The sequence below is a fragment of the Haliotis rufescens genome, unplaced genomic scaffold (genome assembly GCF_023055435.1).
Source record: "Haliotis rufescens isolate VD_foot unplaced genomic scaffold, xgHalRufe1.0.p SCAF_2, whole genome shotgun sequence".
Lineage (NCBI taxonomy): Eukaryota > Metazoa > Mollusca > Gastropoda > Lepetellida > Haliotidae > Haliotis > Haliotis rufescens.
Window position 1 is genome coordinate 34,625,276 of NW_025963890.1, and position 11,991 is coordinate 34,637,266.

At 41.3% G+C, this 11,991-nt stretch overlaps 1 protein-coding gene across 1 annotated transcript; it reads right to left on the bottom strand.

Annotated features, from left to right (window-relative positions):
* Nucleotides 1-263: 263 nt before the first annotated feature.
* Nucleotides 264-953, bottom strand: LOC124111872 (scavenger receptor class F member 2-like). The gene has a single exon (XM_048399286.1). The coding sequence runs from the start codon at nucleotides 951-953 to the stop codon at nucleotides 264-266; it is 690 nt and encodes a 229-aa protein (XP_048255243.1).
* Nucleotides 954-11,991: the final 11,038 nt, after the last annotated feature.

Below are 11,991 nucleotides of genomic sequence, written 5' to 3' on the forward strand. Positions count from 1 at the left end.
TTCATTTTAAATTTACATTTCTTACTTCCATCTCCACCCTGTACGTCATTACATGTCACGCCTTCTGGTTGGTGCTCCAGACACATCGTGTGGCACTCCTCCCTACATCCACAGGGATGGAGACATCTCTTACAGCCAGTCCCACAATCTGAGTCACAACTGTTTCCATAGTAACCAGGTATACAACCAGAACACCACCCAACTCCTCGATCACATGTCTTGTTAAAACACGTGGCACTACATGTTCTAGTGCAGTCATTTCCTCAGTAGCCTTGCTTGCATCTGGAACATTCCCCAGTCTCTTGAGAACATGCCTCACAGTTACCAGGACACTTCAGCTTACAGTCGAGTGACATCCAGCCATCCACACAGCCCTGTCTGCAGACTGTAGACTTCATACTGTGGTCATAGAAACAGTCCTGGTCTCTACAGTGTCTGTTACACTGCTTATTGCAGTGATGTCCGTGAAGACCGTGTTTACAACCTCGGGTACACGTATGGCTCCCGTACTGTTCACATGTGTCACCTTGACATCCCCCTGGACACCTGGTGTCACAACTGTCACCGACCCAACCTTTCCTGCAGCCTCTAGAACACGAGCCGTCCCAGCCGTAGCATGAGTTGTCTTCACACCTATCACTGCACTTGTTGTCACACCTCGTTCCCCACCAGCCGCCTTGACAGTTTTCCAGACAGTTTCCTGTCTCCCGATCACAGTAGGGCTTATCACCATGACTGTGTCTACAGTTCGGAGGACATGTCTCTGTACACGTGGTGGCATGGTACCCAGCCCCCACACTGTATACATCTCCCTGTGTCCCCGTCACAGCCGCCGACGTCGCAGAAGCCGGAACATTTGTAGCTGCAACTGTCGCCATGCCAGCCTCTCTCACAAGCGAGGCACACCCCATATGATGATGGCCAAAGACAGTGACCATGAGGCAAAACGCCATTTACGATGAACACTGAAAGCGACATATCACAATTTAAAAGAGAACATCAATATCAGAGTAAATCCAGGAATCCAGAAGGTACAGGAATTAAACATAACTTACCTCCATATAATAGGAAGATGCTTGTCCTGAACATGTTTCTGTTTAGGTCCTATCCTGCAACAACAACCGCGAGAATATCCAACAGTGTGATGAGTACACATTCAGCACCTGTTCACATACAGTTAAGACCGCATTGATAGTGAGTTGTACAGCGGTAACCCTTTCTTTATACATATGTGCACCTAAGTTTGCGCGTTAAGTATTGATTTATGGATATCCGATGGGGTGTGGACTATGATAAGGCGCTGGGGCGCTTTTATTTACATTACACGTTCCGGTTGCATGTAATAGCTTCAATGACACAAGATAGATATAAGGTTACATATACGCAGCAGGGGACCAACCTCCTTCACAATACAACAAAAAGTATGCCATAACTCAAGAAGTTGTTAATGCAATAACTTGTGCAGAATGACAGAAATATGACAGACACTTGCTTTGTTAAAGTGAACAGCACTCGTAGGACGCTCGTCACATTCCAAGACGTATATGCAACATAATCAGATGAATTTTAATTTCTGTGTTTCATACCAAAATTGCTATGGTATGAAGCCCACAATGCAAATGAACCAATGGCCTGTTAGAATGTTTCCAGAAAATTTCCTGTGTTGTCTTTACATTCAGTTCAACGCTCATGAGATATGTTCCTTTCTTCAAAAATGAAATACTTGCACAAACAATGATATACTTAACTATGTCTATCTCTTCGTAAATGTGAAGAGAGAGAAGGGGAGATTTGGACTTGTTATGCTATTTAATACCAATTGTGTATGTTGAGGTTTAAGCGGTATGAGTTTCCGTATCGAATAATCTCACCTGATGATAATAATATCGCTGAATCTGAAATCGTGTTTATAAATCCATGAGGATAAAAACCATACGTCGATTGAGAGTGTCACGTGACGGAGTGCTGTTTTTGCATACAGACTGAGTGTATTGCGCAATGAAACCAACGAAGGGAAAATTAACGTATTGACTGACTGAGCGTTTTACATTCGCACCCTTAAAACACTCCCCTGTTATAAATCTATGTGCTTAAAGGACAGTGTTATACTGTTATGTGTGTTTTAGCAAAGAACGATGTGTATAGATATGAATATGCCTTCACAGCTGATAAGATTGACCGATTGCTTACTGCATAGCGTACTTGTTTTACTGCTATCGGGAAGCGTCAGGTGACCGGGAAAAATTAATTGTAGCTCAGGTTTTACAGTGACTAAATAAATAGTTAAGCCCTGGCGAAAACATTAACAATAAAAACAAATCTACCCAAGTATACATGTATCCAAGTACTCTGGTTACCTGATGTATGCCGATAGTGCAGTGTAGGTAACTATCATGATACTCTGGTTACCTGATGTATGCCGATAGTGCAGTTTAGGTAACTATCATGATACTCTGGTTACCTGATGTATGCCGATAGTGCAGTTTAGGTAACTATCACGATACTCTGGTTACCTGATGTACCCCGATAGTGCAGTGTAGGTAACTATCATGATACTCTGGTTACCTGATGTATGCCGATAGTGCAGTTTAGGTAACTATCACGATACTCTGGTTACCTGATGTATGCCGATAGTGCAGTTTAGGTAACTATCATGATACTCTGGTTACCTGATGTATGCCGATAGTGCAGTTTAGGTAACTATCATGATACTCTGGTTACCTGATGTATGCCGATAGTGCAGTGTAGGTAACTAATATGATACTCTGGTTACATGATGTATGCCGATAGTGCAGTTTAGGTAACTATCATGATACTCTGGTTACCTGATGTATGCCGATAGTGCAGTGTAGGTAACTATCATGATACTCTGGTTACCTGATGTACCCCGATAGTGCAGTTTAGGTAACTATCATGATACTCTGGTTACCTGATGTATGCCGATAGTGCAGTTTAGGTAACTATCATGATACTCTGGTTACCTGATGTATGCCGATAGTGCAGTGTAGGTAACTATCATGATACTCTGGTTACCTGATGTATGCCGATAGTGCAGTTTAGGTAACTATCACGATACTCTGGTTACCTGATATATCCCGATAGAGCAGTGTGGTAACTACGACGATACTCTGGTTACCTGATGTACCCCGATAGAGCAGTGTAGGTAATTATCACGATAACATGGGTACTGTGATACGTTGTGACACATCGAAATACATGTATCTAATCATAAGTCCGCGCTACATTAATATTTTCCCGGTCACTCGATCAGTATGCACTCGATTTTCATTCTCGGTTCTCAGCTGTCTGCAAGGCGGTAGAAGGCTAACAGTCGCATTAACATCTCATCCTACCGGGTACCCATTCACTGCTGGGTGAATATGAGGATATTTCCAACAGCGTCTCTTGCCTAAGGAGACTCCACATGTGCTACATCTGCTGCATCTGCTTATGTGTGGGGCAGGGATTAAGCCTTAGAAATTCCCAGGAGTCATTCTGCCGAACACAGCATGTATAAATAATTTATGAATAATACAGAAATGATGTTAAAGAAACTTTTAAATCGGCTTTCGTAAGTCATTTGAGTGGGATGGACATGATATACGTTGTCGTACCTTCCTATGAGTACTCATCGTCCTTTAGGAGCCGTTCCTATGGTATTGGGATAACGGTTCCTGGATTACACCCTTCCCGACAATGGTTCCTGGTATACATGAGACTAGGACAATGAGTAATGGGCGGATATTACAAGACTACGGCAACGTTCCAACAACGATATATCTCACTCACAAAGAAACATTTACTTTGACGGTGAATGGGAGAGGGCTTTCAAGGGGGCTTCACCTCGATTTAAAAGAAAAAAAACTTGTACTGTCAAACATCAAAGCTGATATGCCCTTTGACGTAGTTCGCGATGCTATTGTAGCATACGCCAAGAAACAAGATGTCCATGTGAGCATGGTCTGTCTCTTGAAACACTGGACCGGTACGTACCCAACATATACACTGCGGATCAACATTGACACTGGATCAGCACATAAAGTTCTTGAAAATGAACACTTTGGGCCAAAGAATGTAAAATGCCGCGAATGGGAGTCCTGCCCGCGGCGGGTTGGTGGAAATAAGTAACCATAAACATGTTTAGGTTGCTCCTAATACTGTTTATGCAGAACATCGGCACTTGGAATACCAGAGGTGCACTGTACAGTCGCCAGTACCTTGAAAACATAGCTAACAAATGTGATGTGTTAACTGTTTCTGAACACTGGTTGACCAACAGAACTGAGACATTTTTCGACTCGCTGAGTTCGTCATATGACGCCGTGGTAAAAATCAAAGAAGACCAGAGAGGCTACAGAGGCGAAGGTGGAGTTGCTATTTAAGTTAAAAAGGACTCGTTCAGTGATATACAGATTTACGTCCCTGGGTATGACGGAGTAGTTGCTGTAAGGCTATCTAGACCCAACTATGTTGACCTATCCGTGGTCTGTACACTCCTTCCATCTACCAATAAGGATGTGTGTGCCGATCAAGAACGATTGAAGGAAACATTCGACATTGTTGATGAACTCTCACAAACCAGTCATACTATCCTGTGCGGCGACTTCAACACTGACATAACCAATAGTCAAATCTCGCATCGATCACGCCTACTCAGAGAGTATCTCTCTGTGCGGAATATGGTATCTTCCTATGACAGCGGTAAAGTAGTAGGACAACTAATGACATGGAGGAACACACAATCTTCAGTAATTGACTTTGTATTTGTACCTCAACATCTACAACTATCTGTCAACAAGATACGTATATGATTCAACTCCTTTCGATGTGTCTCATCACTTCCCTGTTATAGTGTCCATACATGATGACAAGCCAAACAACACTACATGTAAAGCGGACATGCCGTCGACCCCATACAAATTGACAAAAGCTAGTCACTTAGAACTAAGTATGTATGAAGCCGAGGTTCACAGATTGCTTGGTGATGTAATGCTTGACACTGGGAATATAGGAGCTGATGTAATAGAGAGTTATTTTGACTCGATTGTCAGCGCACTAAAGACGTCTGCTGCTCAGTTCATACCACGTGGACACTATAGAGCTCACCTGAAACCGTACTGGAAGAGTTCAAATCTTGACCTCTATCATTACAAGATGCGCCAGGCGAAGAGATTGTGGTCAGCAGAAGACAGGCCCCGGGGTGCCGGTAACGACTCGTATACCCTATACAAACAGGCTAAATGTGACTTCCGACGTTGCAAAAGACAGGCTGAGAGACAATGGAATAAAGAAAAATATATTGAAATAAACTCAGCATGTGAAGTAGATATTGCTAAATTCTACAGGATTGTAAAGAAACAAAGACAATCTAAGACTGTAAATACACACCTCAAGTACAAAGAACGCTGTTGCAATACACCATCAGAGGTGTGCAACTTGTGGGCAGACGACTATGCAGATTTATTATCACCTCTTGACCGGCCGGAGTTTGACAGCGACTTTCGTGTTGAGACGGACTCTAGAATAAACAACATCTCAAAGATACCACTTCTGGACGATGATCCTATACTGAAGACAGACATAGAAATACACGAACTAAAACGACTGAAGCTTAAAAATGAGAAAATCACCAGGACCGGACCAAATCACAAATGAACATATCTATTTCGCTGGAGATTTGCTTCTAAAACACTTAACCCTGCTGTTTAACATGATGATACGAACATGCTACAGCCCTGCACTATTGAGATCTGGAACAATTATTCCAATATATAAAGGAAACAATAAGGACAGATCGGATCCTGCAAATTACAGAGGTATCACTCTGACGTCCGCGGTGGGAAAACTGTTCGAAAAGATCCTACTAGAGAGAATTGAGAGATATGTCAAATATATGGAGCCCGACTTCCCACATAGATTACAATGTGGCTTCAGGCGAGAACATGGTGCAAACATAGCAACCTATATACTCAAAGAAGTCATATATACTCAAAGAAGTCATATCTTTCTACACAGGTCTTCCAATGTATACACCGTGTTTCTTGATAATGAGAAAGCGCTTGATCGCATTTGGCACAACAGACTACTTCTAAAACTATTCATCCTTGGTGTGCAAGGGAAAGCCTGGCATATCAAACGTCAGTCGTATCACGAATCTACTGCATGTGTCAGATATGCCGGTGAGACAAGTCGAACGTTCCCAATCCGACAAGGTGTAGGACAAGGACGTGTCTTATCAGCCTGGATGTTCCTTGTGTATATTAACGAGCTTATAATCCGCCTTGACCATTTGAAACAAGGTGTTATGCTTGGACGAGATCACTTCCCAGTTGTCCTACTCGCGGATGACACAACTCTCATAAGCTCAACAAGTAGTGGCCTATGCATGTCCTTACAGACTGTACACCAATATGCTTGCCAATGGAGACTGACATATAATGCAAGCAAAAGCTGTGTTCTCGTGTTTAAAGTTGGAAACAAAATCAATCAGCCATGTTCTTTTAGACTATGTAACCATATACTGGAAATGAAATCGAACACAATATATGCAGTCATTTAGAATCAGAAAGGACCAGGAGAGCTTGCGCCAAGGCGAGGAAGAATTTGAATTCTCTGAGAGATATTGGACTAAAGCAGGTGGTCTGAACCCAGTCTGCTGTATGAACATATGGCGCAGAGTAATAATTCCATGTGCCTTCTACACGTGTGAACTATGTCCAAGACAGAACACAATGAAATTGAAAAACTCCAGCGCTACTTTGCACATAATGTACAAAATTTTAATGTAAGATCTCCGACCGTTGCGACTATTCAGACGCTAGGATTGTGGACAACGACATCTGTGATTGACAAAATGAAGCTGATGTTCCTTGGGAGGATGTGTAGAAGCAGCAGCAGATATGCCCCGAAAAAGGTGTTCTATTTCAAGTGTGCTCAATATATAGCAGGCAATGACAAAGGCAAGTCTGTAACACATGATCTACTCAATGTGGCAAAGAAATATGAATTATGGACCATAATAGTTCACTTTAAGAAAACTAACCAGTTTCCATCCAAGGATATGTGGAACAAAACCGTACAGACGAAAATAACAGAACACGAAACTGCTCACTGGCAGAGGAGTCTGCGAGATCACCCTGAATTAAACAGATTTATTTAAATTCACAGAAAGCTTGTACCTCATAGACTGTGGAATATGTGTATTCTGTACAATATACCAACTAGACCAATGTATGCACTTGTGAAACTAGGAACACTACCAATAACACCTGGACAGTGTTTAATGTGTGATGAGGAGTGCGATGACATAATAAAGCACCAACTGCTATGTTGTACAGCTTTAGCTGATGCAAGGAACACCCTCTATGAACATCTGTTTGACACTTTAAACCTCGAACAATACATGTGTATTGAGGACTGTGCAGATGACGAAGTCAAACTTGTGACATTGCTAGGTGGTATAACCCCTATTGTAGAGGATATGAGCCTTGACAGATGGGCTGAATTCATATCTTCTGTATCACGAGACATAAGCTCCTGGAACATGCGATCAATGCTCTATCTATAGACAGTATATCTCATACCAGGACCACGACATGTAAATATTCAGTATTGCCAATTTCTCTGCATAATGTTCTTGTAAATATGCTGTGTTAACATGATTCTAAATGTATATCACTCTCCGAAATTAATGGAGGAAATAAAGATCATTCATTCATTCATTCATTCATTCATTCATTCATTCATAACAAAAACAGTTGTCCCATGTCAACATTTCTCCAATATAAGCTAAAATACAAATGATCTCACATATTACAACCGAACTCCCCTAGTCACTGATTCCATTAGCACAATGTATGACCTCACTACTTGACAAAGTATTTTTTAATGACAATAAGGTCAATTTGGTACTGAATATAAAGATAGGCAAAAGGATCACATGGTAAAGTACTGGGAGTATGTTTCTATTACGGCTGCGTTTAATTATGTTTATGAATACCAATTCAGATTCTACTCTCAAAATAGTTAACTTCATGTCAACAAATGGGTCCAGTTATAATCAAGTGAATGATGTGATTGTGGCAGGCAGTTGTATATATTATATATGTTTATTTCAGCTTTTTATATTTTTTAATTTGGGTCCATTTCAGGTTGATTGACCATTAGTTGTCGATGGTCAAGTATCATCCACTTGGCTAGTTTTCATTTCTTCTCTTTTAGGTCTTAGGTATTTCAGTTTAAGGGTGGACAGGTTATTCCATTCTCTTTTCTATTGTTTCTTGACCCGTCAGTTGATTAATACAAAAGCCTTGGCCAGTCAGCTTGGCCTTATGCAACTTTACCTTTCTTTTCCACCTCTAACTTACACTTACACTTACACTGCCACTAACCCTGCACGACTAAGGACAAGGAAAACCACAGTGCCAAGGTTAGTTACTTAATAAACATAAGCTCTTTAAATAATTTTAAACATAGCTTATAAATAGTATAAACTTTTCTAAGTATACTTATCACCATTAAGGTATATCTAATATATTTACATCTATTCTATTTACAGTAAGTAATGATATGTATGCATGTGTTTGAATGTTAGGTTACTGCATATAAGGAATGCAGGTTATTATTATATATTTTGTATTGTATATACGGAATATCTAGTGTTTTATCCATAGTTTATATATGACTAGATTGTAATAGTGTATATATAGTATATATAGTCATAATCATTATATCTTAGTTATAAAGTATATGAGTTGTGTAATGCCACTGAATAGTTATTTGCATTACAGTATTATATTAATTAGTTACATCACATAAGTCATTCTGTGTTGTATATTAAGTTTCTTACTATACATGCATGTCGCTGCTGTGGGTAGGGACAGACACACCCCGGTGTCACCCACAGGGTATCTATGATATGTTTATTTGTGTCTGATTTGTGCAAATATCTGTAAGCAGTATTTAAAATTATATTATAATAAGTAAACTGTAAATATGTAAATAATATTCATGGCTACTAAGCGCTACATGATGTTTTGTACCATACTTTCATGTAATATATGATTATGTAATATGCATTGAGTAAGTTCATAGATACAGATAATATAAGTAATAAGTCTTCAACTTTACATCTCTGTGATCCATTCGTGCCGTCTGCAAGAGACAATACATATCAATGAATGAATACACTTGTGCCATGTAAGAGGACATGTAGATCGAAAGATTACAAAGCGGTAGTCAGTGGGTGAATGAGTAAGTTGGGTTAAACGCCGCTTTGAAAAGTATTTCAGCCATATAACAGCATGTCAGCTTAATGTGTGGGTGACTGAGTTGGGTTAAACGCCGCTTTATATTGACATATCTATATACATGTTCATACAGTCTTCATTTCAAAATTCTGACTTCTTACTTTCATCTCCTCCGTGTACGTCATTACATGCCACGCCCTCTGGTTGGTGCTCCAGACACATCGTGTGACATTCCTCCCTACATCCACAACCGTCGTCCGCCTGGAGACATCTGTTACAGTCAGCCCCACAATCTGTCTCACAACTGCTGCCATAGTAACCAGGTACACAACCAGAACACCGCCCATCTCCTCGATCACATGTCTTCCTGTAGCACTTGGCACTACATGTTCTATTGCAGTCAGTTCCCCAGTAGCCTTGCTTGCATCTGGAACATTCCCCAGTCTCCTGAGAACATGACTCACAGTTACCAGGAAACTTCAGCTTACAGTCGAGTGACATCCAGCCGTCCACACAGCTCTGTCTGCAGACTGTAGAGTTCATTCTGTGATCATAGAAACAGTCCTGGTCTCTACAGTGTCTGTTACACTGCTTATCACAGTGATGTCCGTGAAGACCGTGTTTACAACCTCGGGTACACTAATGGTTCCCCTACTGTTCACATGTATTGCCGTGACAACCCGATCGACACCTGGTGTCACAACTGCCACCGGCCCAACCGTTCCTGCAGCCCTTAGCACACGACTCGTCCCAGTCGTAGCAGGAGATGTCTTCACATCCATCACTGCACTTGTTTTCACATTTATTTCCCCACCAGCTGTCTTGACAGTTTTGCAGACAGTTTCCCGTCTCCCGGTCACAGTAGGGCTTGTCACCATGACTGTATCTACAGTTGGGAGGACGTGTATCTGTACAGCTGGCGTTGTAGAAGCCAGCATGGCACTGTATACATTTCCCGGTCTCCCTGTCACAGCCGCCGATGTCGCAGAAGGAAAGGTTGCTGTTACAGTCGTCACAATACAAGCCTCTCTCACAAGCTGGACTAGCCCAAGATGATGTTGGCCAGAGACAGTGGTCACGAGACAAGACGGCATTTACACTGAAAACTGAAAGCGATATATTGTGATTTACATACGAACCACAATATCAGAGTAAATCAAGGAATTCAGTTAAGGATTGACTGTGTATTATTTTCGATTCATTGAGGTATGAATCGAAAAACCGATGTGCAAACTGTATGAATCCGCTGCGGATGACGTACGGTTTGTGAAGATATTCGTCGAAGGCCGGGGATGCTTCTTGCAGTCACTGTTGCTGGCTGGAATCGATTTCGTTGGTGTGCTGTTCGAATCCAGTTGTCTTGTCGATTATTGGTTACGCGTGGCCTGCCAATCCGAGGATGGTCTCTGACTGCATTCGTCTGTTGCCAACGTTGCCTTAAACACCAAATGGTGTTTCTGTGAACGTCAAATTGTCTTGCAACATCACGTTGACTCGACCCTGCTTCAAGCATACCAATGGCTCGCAGACGCTCATTTATGGACAAGCGTACGCGTGGCATTTATTAATGTTGAATAATTGCGTAATTTTGTTGTTTTTCTGAGTGGTTGTTGTCAGCACGATGCTAAACAATGCATATGGAATCCCGTTAACGCACATGTTTTTATACTCATTCTTGGATAGTGAAATGCATGGGGCTTGCATAAAAGTCAACTTTTGCATGGAATGCATGCTTTTCTGTAGTCCATACATGTACTACAACATTGAAAACCAAACTTTACTTGTTTGAAAAATACACTAAAATATTGGTGTCAAGGGAACTTTTGTTTAAGAGTATGAATGATTGTTCCACCAAATGTGAGAATAATTTCTGGTCATGTATCCTGGAGGAACCAACCGATGGTGAAGAAGCTACACACGAGCACAACTTTTCATCTGTCCTTTTACTTGAAATTAACAACCAAAACTACCTTCATGCTCTTTATCCAATATATCGACATCATACTTGATCTATAAACTATCCTTTACTAAGACACCCACACATCCAAGACCCCTCTTTGCCCTTGGGTGGATGAATTCCCCGTTATGCCCTTTCCATGTGAAATCTGGTACTGGTATGGTTTCACTTTTCTTCAGGAAAGGTTCATTCAGAAAAAATATTACATAGTCCAAAAATTCGACAGTATCCGTGGATTTAAACTGACCTGTAGACTGCCAAAGTCAAAATGACCTAGTATCGATCTCATCCTATTTATAGGTGTGAGAAAATAGTCACATGTCTGTTTTTGACAAATCGAATTTACCACAAATTGCGCCCGGTTACGTCTTTATTCCTTTGAGGGATTTACTTTCACAACGTAAAATCACTGAAATAGGGGGAATGGCGAACCATCTCAGGAGGTAGTTTGGTTTAGAAATGAGTATTTATACCAATCAATTAATTACGTCTAATTGATTCGCTAATCGTCAGAAAAAAGGTCAGCTTTGAGAATGACTGCCAGAGAACGGTTTCGGAACCAAAACTTACGTCCCAACGATTAGAAATCATCTGCATGCATGTTGTACAACCGCCAGCAAATCGACAGTCTCTGCACGGACGCCAGTTGTGTCGTGTTCTGTGTGGTGTCGAAGGTCTCGTGTAATGTTTTCAGATGAGTCCAGATTCACTCTTGACATTCTAGATAGGCGTTGAAGTATCTGGAGGCGTCCTAACGAAAGTCAGATCCGGGGGTTAGTCTGCAAT

Excerpts from the sequence above, each read along its gene's own strand:
- LOC124111872 (XM_048399286.1), bottom strand. The coding sequence starts at position 953 with ATGGCGTTTTGCCTCATGGTCACTGTCTTTGGCCATCATCATATGGGG.